We start from the raw sequence: 8,241 nt of genomic DNA, 5'->3' as shown, positions 1-8,241 counted from the left end.
CTGTGGTATTCCGAGTAGGATCTGGGAAGGGATAACTGTGACGAGCTTCAAACTTGCGATTGTGGGGCGTGTGACAGACGCAAAAGGATCAATGGATCCTATTCCGACATGATCGAGAACCAACAGCTGATTAGCCGATGTTGTGATAGAGCATCAGGACCATTTTCACTGAGAGGACGGGATGTAGCCATTGACAACGGTGATGCCAAACATAAAGCTTGCCATGGAAAGGAGTATGAATGATTGGAAGAAGGCAATAGGAAAGCAGAGGTTCAAGGGGAACGAAGCATCTTCATACCCTTATCTGAAATCCACCAATGAATTACATAAGTATCTCTATCTTTATTTTATGTTTATTTTCATCACCTTAAACTCCATAACCATCTGAATTAGCCTGACTGAGATTTACAAGGTGACCATAGCTTGCTTCAAACCGACAGTCTCCGTGGGATCGACCCTTACTCACGTAAGGTTTATTACTTAGACGACCCAGTGCACTTGCTGGTTAAAAAAAAAAATACAAAAAAATTTATAAAATCATAAAACCAAAAATATTTGATGTTTCTTGTTTGAGTCTATTGTCTAATTTTAAGTTTGGTGTCAATTGCATGTTTTTATTCTTGCATTTTCGAATACATGCATCATGTGTCTTCATTAATCTTCAAGTTGTTCTTGATGATTTTCTTGCTCTGATCTTTAAATTCTCTTGTTTAGTGTGTTTTGTTGTTTTTCATATGCATTTTTACATTGTTATAGTCCTTAGTATACAAACATTTAAAGTTTGGTGTCTTGCATGCATTGTTTATTTGATCTTAGTTGCATTTTTATTGATTCCCATCATCAAAAATTCAAAAATATTTTTAAAACTATGTCTTTTCAAGTCAATAATACAAAGAATTAAAGATTCAGAACAGTCAGCAGAGGAATCAAACAGAAAAAGCTGGGCGTTCAAAACACCCAGTGAAGAAGGAAAACTTGCGTTTAAACGCCAGCCAGGGCACCTGGCTGGGCGTTTAAACGCCAGCCAGGGCACCTGGCTGGGCGTTTAACGCCCAAAAAGGTAGAGATTTGGGCGTTAAATGCCAGAATGGGCACCATTCTGGGCGTTTAACGCCAGGATGACACTAGAGGGAAGATTTTGTTTTTAATTCACATTTTTTTCAAGTTTTCAAAATTTTTCAAAATCAAATCTTTTTCAAATCATATCTTTTCAATCATATCTCTTTCAAAATCAATTTCTTTCCATTTTACATTTATTTTTACTATTTTCAAAAATCCTTGCTTCAATTCAAGATTTACTTCAAATTTTCAACTTATTACTTGCCTATTAAGAAAGGATCAAATTTTAAATTTTAGAATCATATCTTTTAATTTCTTGTTAGTCAAGTAATCAACTTTAGTTTTAAAACTTTCTTTTTCTAAATTGATTTTCAATCATATCTTTTCAAACATATCTTTTCAATCACATCTTTTTTCGAAATTAATTTTTTCAATCAAATCTTTTTCTAATTTCAAAATCTTTTTCAAAAATCACTTTATTTCTTTCCCAATCTTAGTTTTCAAAAATCTCAATCAAATTTTCAAATTTTTTTTTAAAATCTTTTAATTAATTTTCGAAAATTCTTCCCCTCTTTTCACATCCTTCTATTTAAGGGACTAAGACTCCTCCTCAAGGTACAATTCGAACTCCCTCCTTTTTATATGTTCGAATTCTTTTCTCCACCTCCTCCTTCTATTCTTCTTTTCCTCTAACACCTCAAGGAATCTCTATACTGTGACATAGAGGATTCCCTACTTTCTTGTTCTCTTCTCTTTCATATGAGTAGGAACAACAGAGCTAGGACATGTTTGGATTCACAACCTAAAGAAAGCCTGAACTCTTGGGAAAAGCTAGTCAATGCCTTCTTGGCAAAGTTCTTTCCACCTCAAAAATTGAGCAAGCTTAGAGTGGAAGTCCAAACCTTTAGACAGAAGGATGGTGAGTCCCTCTATGAAGCTTGGGAGAGATATAAGCAATTAATCAGAAGGTGCCCTTTTGACATGCTTTCAGAATGGAGCATCATAGGAATCTTCTATGATGGTCTGTCTAAACTATCCAAGATGTCATTGGATAACTCTGCTGGAGGATCTCTTCATCTGAAGAAGACGCCTGCAGAAGCTCAAGAACTCATTGAAATGGTTGCAAATAACCAATTTATGTACACTTTTGAAAGGAATCCTGTGAATAATGGGATAGCTCAGAAGAAAAGAGTTCTTGAGATCGATACTCTGAATGCCATATTGGCTCAGAATAAAATATTGACCCAACAAGTCAATATGATTTCTCAGAGTCTGTCTGAAATGCAAGCAGCAACAGGCAGTACTAAGGAAGCTTCCTCTGAAGAAGAAGCTTATGATCCTGAGAACCTAGCAATGGAAGAAGTGAATTACATGGGAGAATTCTATAGAAACACCTATAACCCTTCATAGAGAAATCATCTAAATCTCTCATGGAAGGATCAACAGAGACCTCAACAAAGTTTCAACAACAATAATGGTGGAAGAAACAGGTTTAGCAATAGCAAGCCTTTTCCATCATCTTCTCAACAACAGACAGAGAATTCTAAGCAAAACCCCTCTGACTTAACAACCATTGTCTCTGATCTAATCAAAACCACTCAAAGTTTTATGACTAAAACAAGGTCCTCCATTAGAAATTTGGAGGCACAATTGGGTCAGCTGAGTAAGAAAATTACTGAACTCCTGACAAACCCCAATTTGAGGATTTATCTTGTGATGATTTCAGGGGTTTTATCAATGATTCCACACACTTTCCATATGAAAATACAAGATTTTGCATTCCTTCCCTAGTTTTGCCTCATGAATGAAAACATGCCTGTTTTGCACTAAAATAGATACATCTCTAATCTTCTCTTGATGCCATTCGATGCCGTGACTTGTGTGTTAAGTGGTTTCAGGATATAGAATAGGAATGGACCGAAAGAGAGAAGGAAGATGGGTACGAAGAAAGGAAGCATGAGGATTAAGCCTTGGGAATTTCCGCATAGGCGCATGCGCGCACCTGGCGTGCCCGCGCGGATACGGCTACGTGGAGCCGAAGCCAAGAGCCGGCTTGAGAAGCGGCTAAGCCAAGATCTTCATGGGCGCGCACGCGTACATCACGCCTCCGCGCACATTGCAAGACGTCTCAACGGCGCGTGCGCGTGCCTTCCGCGTGCGCGCCGATTTGCGAATATGATTTTTTTAAGAAGTCACGTGACTTAGGCGTGGAGGCAGTTGAGGATTCCACTCTTAGAGAAGCACCTTGGCGGGGAAAGCTTAAGAAGACCAAAGGAACAAGGGGTAAGGACACTTTTAGTTCATTTCTTCTAGATCTAGATATTTTTNNNCTTAGCCCCTTTTGATCCGGAAATAGAACGAACTTTGTTTCATATTAGACAAGCTCGGAGGCGGCTAAGATTTGGAAAGGGTGAAGAGGTTTTCACCACCTCAACCACCTTACTACAAGTGAACATTGAACCGTCACTCAAAGAAGGCATTAATCATACTCCCATCAACCTCACTAACAATTCTTCTTTTGTTTTAGGTACTAATACTATGGATGCTCCAAGGAGAGTTACCATCAAGGAAGCAGGTGCACCAGATTATGTCCTTCAACCCCTCCATGTAACTCACCCCAATTTGAATGCGAATTTTGAATTGAAGACCGCTTTGATTAACCTCCTACCCAAGTTTCACGGGCTTCCTGCACAAGACCCTATTCGACATCTCAAAGACTTTCATCGCATATGCTCAACTACTAGACGGGAAGGTTCCGATGAAGTTGCTATATGGTTGTTTGCCTTCCCTTTCTCTCTTGAGGACAAGGCCAAAGAATGGTTCTACCCTAAATTCCTCAAAGATTTATGCATAAACAAGGATAGAATTCTTGAATTGGAAACCATCCCATTGGGGAGTTCTATTTCCGCTTTGATGGGAACATTACCGGAGAAGTGTAATGACCCGGGCCCTTGTATGGTCACTTGCACCGTCAATGGAGTTCAATTTAGAGATTGCATGTGTGACCTCGGAGCATGTGTTAGCATCATGCCGCTCTCCGTTTATCGGGTATTGAACTTGCCCCCACTAAAAAGGTCGACGGCAAGATTTGTCCTAGCGGATAAAAGCATAATAACCGTAGCGGGTGTTGCGGAAGATGTACTGGTGAATATAAAGGGGTTGGTGTTTCCGATTGACTTCTATGTCCTTGAAATGCCATCAAGCGAAACCGAGAGAGCATCCTCTATCCTACTTGGAAGGCCCTTCTTGAGAACTTCTAGATTTAAACTTGATGCTTACTCGAGGAACTACTCATTTGAAATTGATGGAAGAATTGTAAGCTTTAGCCTAGAGGAAGCAATGAAGCATCCACCGGAGAACCATTCTCTATTTTGGTGTGACCCAATCGATAACATAGTAGCCGAAGTGCATCTTGCAAGATTAGATGAGAAATACATGGTCAAAGAGGCAAATGAAGAGTCAAGCGAACTAAATACCACACATCATACAAGCCATCCGGAAACTCAAACTTCAAGGAATGACAAGAAGATGGAATTGAAGCCACTACCACCTCACTTAAGGTATTCATACCTTGATGAAGCCCAAAAGCTACCCGTGATAATTGCACAAGAGTTAACTCCTCAACAAGAAGAAAAATTGCTGAATGTATTGAGGAAAAACAAAAGGGCAATTGGGTGGAGTTTGGCGGACCTAGTGGGAATAAGCCCCCAAGTATGCGAGCACCGCATATTTCTTGAAGAAGGAGCAAGATCGGTCCGACAACCTCAAAGGAGACTTAACCCAACCATTCTTGAGGTGGTAAAGAAAGAAGTCACTAAGCTACTTGAGGCGGACATCATCTATCCTATCTCGGATAGTGAATGGGTAAGCCCGGTCCAAGTAGTGCCAAAGAAGTCCGGAGTGACAACAATCAAAAACGAAAGTGGTGAACTTATAGCAACAAGAGTACAGAATTCTTGGAGAGTATGCATAGACTACCGAAGATTGAATGCGGCCACAAGAAAAGACCACTTTCCACTACCATTTATCGATCAAATGCTTGATCGGTTAGCCGGTAAATCATACTATTGTTTTCTTGATGGCTACTCCGGATACTTCCAAATTCATATTGCTCTAGAAGACCAAGAAAAAACCACATTTACTTGCCCCTTTGGAACGTATGCTTACAAGCGTATGCCATTTGGCCTATGCAATGCACCGGCAACGTTTCAAAGATGCATGATGAGCCTATTTGCGGACTTTCTAGAGCAATCGATGGAAGTTTTCATGGATGATTTTAGCGTGCATGGTGAGTCATTTGAGCACTGCTTAGGTAACCTTGAAAAAGTCTTAGAAAGATGCACCAAAACAAACCTTGTTCTAAATTTTGAAAAATGTCATTTCATGGTCAAACAAGGCATTGTTTTGGGACACATAGTATCAAAGGAAGGCATCTCCGTAGATCCGGCAAAAATAAATGTCATATCTAGTTTACCTTACCCCTCCTCCAAGAGGGAAGTCCGTTCTTTTCTTGGACATGCAGGATTCTACCGGAGATTCATTAAGGACTTTAGCAAGGTGGCCTTACCTCTCTCTCGATTACTACAAAAAGACACAGAATTTGAGATGAGCAAGGAATGTATGGAAGCATATGACAAACTCAAGATAGCATTGACACAAGGCGGCCTCATGAGAAAATATGGCATCATCCACAAAGTCGCCACGGCTTACCACCTTCAGACAAACGGCCAAGCCGAAGTCTCTAACCGGGAAATCAAGCATGTGTTGGAAAGGATTGTAAGGCCGAATAGGAAAGATTGGAGCATCAAACTCCCCGATGCACTATGGGCCTATCGAACGGCTTACAAGACACCCATTGGCATGAGCCCCTTCCGGCTTGTATATGGCAAAGCATGTCACCTACCGGTAGAGATCGAACATAAAGCTTATTGGGCCGTAAAGAAGTGTAATATGAGCTTGGGTGGGGCCGGAGTAGAAAGAAAGCTTCAATTGGCGGAATTAAAATGTATGAGATTGGAAGCTTATGACAACTCTCGACTCTATAAGGAAAAGTTGAAAGCCATCCATGACAAGAACATTAGGAGAAGAGAATTCCAACCCGGTGACCTCGTCCTTCTCTACAATTCAAGGTTGAGATTACTACCCGGAAAGCTTAGATCAAGGTGGGATGGACCCTACCAAGTGGAGAAAGTAGAACCTTATGGAGTCTACCACTTGCGCCACCCATCAAGCCCGGACATCTTCAAGGTAAACGGGCACCGTCTCAAATTGTATCATGGTGAGCAAAGAAAGAACGCCAAGGAATTCGAAGTGTTCCTCTTGAGGGATGCAACTCTTGAATAAACACTATAAGCTGCTGAAAGTCCAACTTAAGGACATTAAACAAAAGTGCTAGGTGGGAGACACCCCACCATGGTAAGATCTTCCTTTGAGACTTGTACATAGACACTTGACTTCATGTTTGTTAGCTAGATTTTAATGCCAACTCCCCTTCATTTGTTGACTTCATTTGCTATAGTGCTTAAGTGGCTGTATGGAAAGAGGGGTTTGAAATGTTGAAATTGGTGTAACCACTTGCAAATTTAGACAAAACCCACCCCTCTGCGCGTGCGCGCACATGGCGCGTCCGCGCACATGAGCAAAATCCGCCAATCGACGCGCAAGCGCATGGCGCGCGTCCGCGCCGATTGCTTTGCTGCCCCCTAGTACATTCTACAGAGAGTTAAGCCTCTCTCATGCTTACACTAAGCCACCAGCCCAACACCTTTGCCGCGTGCGCGCACCTGGCGCGCACGCGTCCATCCAAAGCTAGCACGGAATGCGCGTGCGCGCCACAGCCGCGCACGCGCCCTTTCACTCTGCACTCCTCTCTGGGCCATTTCACAGAGAGTTGAGCCCCCTCCAGGCCCCTCTCATGCCTGGGGCACAACTACGAGGACGCGCGCGCGCACTGTGCGCGCGCGCGCCAAAGCACGCTGCAGCCCTCTTTTCTTTCTCTCCTCCTCCCCTCTCTAGTTACTTCCTTCTTTCTTCTTTGCTCTTCATGAGCACTTAGGTCTCAAACTCATTACATGAGTAGATGAATGGTGTTGCTTAATTTTCTTGCAATCAATATGCACTATAATCATTAATAATGGATTGTGGAAAGCTACATTGCTCTCATTTTCACACAATCACATACTACTTGAAGGATGCACACCAAGTGTTCGATGAAAGGCATACTTGAATTTTGGACTCATTGTGACTACCTTGCCTCTCACCAATCACTTTGGAGTGCATCCCCACTTTCCACAAACCATTCTTTCCATTCTCTTGGCTTGCCTCCCATTTATGGTCCCTAAGGGTGTATGCTTCTCATGCCCCTTCCTTGCATGCTTAAACTACCCTTGCACCACATGGAATTATTTGCCTTGCGCTTCACACATTATCCTAGTACATGTTGCAGCTGTCATGTAACTTTTCCTTACATCGAACTCATGTATCTCCACTTCTTTGGGTTTGATATTTTCCTTTCTTGCTTTTACAGGATGGTCATCAAAAAGGACAACGGGAAAGGCCCCAAGAAGCCGACCTCCAATAGAGCGCGTCAAGAACTAACGGCCAAGCCCCTCCTAAAGAAGACTAAGGGCCCCGTTGACGTTCTAGAGAAGGACAACCCTCCTAAGGATTCAAACAAGTTTCCCAACCGTTACTGCACAATAAAAGTCCTTATTTGGATCTTTGATTAGCTTAGGCTAGTGTATGTGAGTATCATTCAAGTGTGGGGACCTTAGGGCATTAGGTGAATAGAAGGGTATTTTGTATTATTATTGGAATATTGGGAATTGGGTACATACTCATGAATTGATCAAATGTAAAACCTTGTGCATTGACGCTCTTATATGTATAAAAAAAAAATTGAGAAAAACAAAAGAACAAAAAAAAATGTAGAAAAGAAAAAGAAAAAAATAGAAAAAGAAAGAAAAAAAAACAAAGAGAAAAAGAATATATATAATGAATAAGGGACAACATGCCTCAAAGTGAAGCTCAAGAGGAATCAATGCATAAGTATTGTGACACGAAAAGAAAATGCATGAGTATGTAGAAAAGTGAGGAATGGGTAGCTAGGTTAGTACCTAATTGTATAGGTCATTATATAGGTTAGGTGGGAAAGTTTAAGTTAATCAAAGATTCAAATCCTAA

The 8,241-nt window shown here is 41.2% G+C and overlaps 1 protein-coding gene across 1 annotated transcript; it reads left to right on the top strand.

Annotated features, from left to right (window-relative positions):
• On the top strand, positions 5,920-6,402 carry LOC107647003. Its single transcript, XM_016351141.1, has one exon. It carries the CDS (start codon positions 5,920-5,922, stop codon positions 6,400-6,402), a length of 483 nt encoding a protein of 160 aa, XP_016206627.1.

This window comes from Arachis ipaensis, chromosome B06 (genome assembly GCF_000816755.2).
Source record: "Arachis ipaensis cultivar K30076 chromosome B06, Araip1.1, whole genome shotgun sequence".
Taxonomy (NCBI): domain Eukaryota; kingdom Viridiplantae; phylum Streptophyta; class Magnoliopsida; order Fabales; family Fabaceae; genus Arachis; species Arachis ipaensis.
The sequence above is the reverse complement of the archived record's forward strand: the minus strand, read 5'-3'. Positions and strand labels throughout refer to the sequence as shown.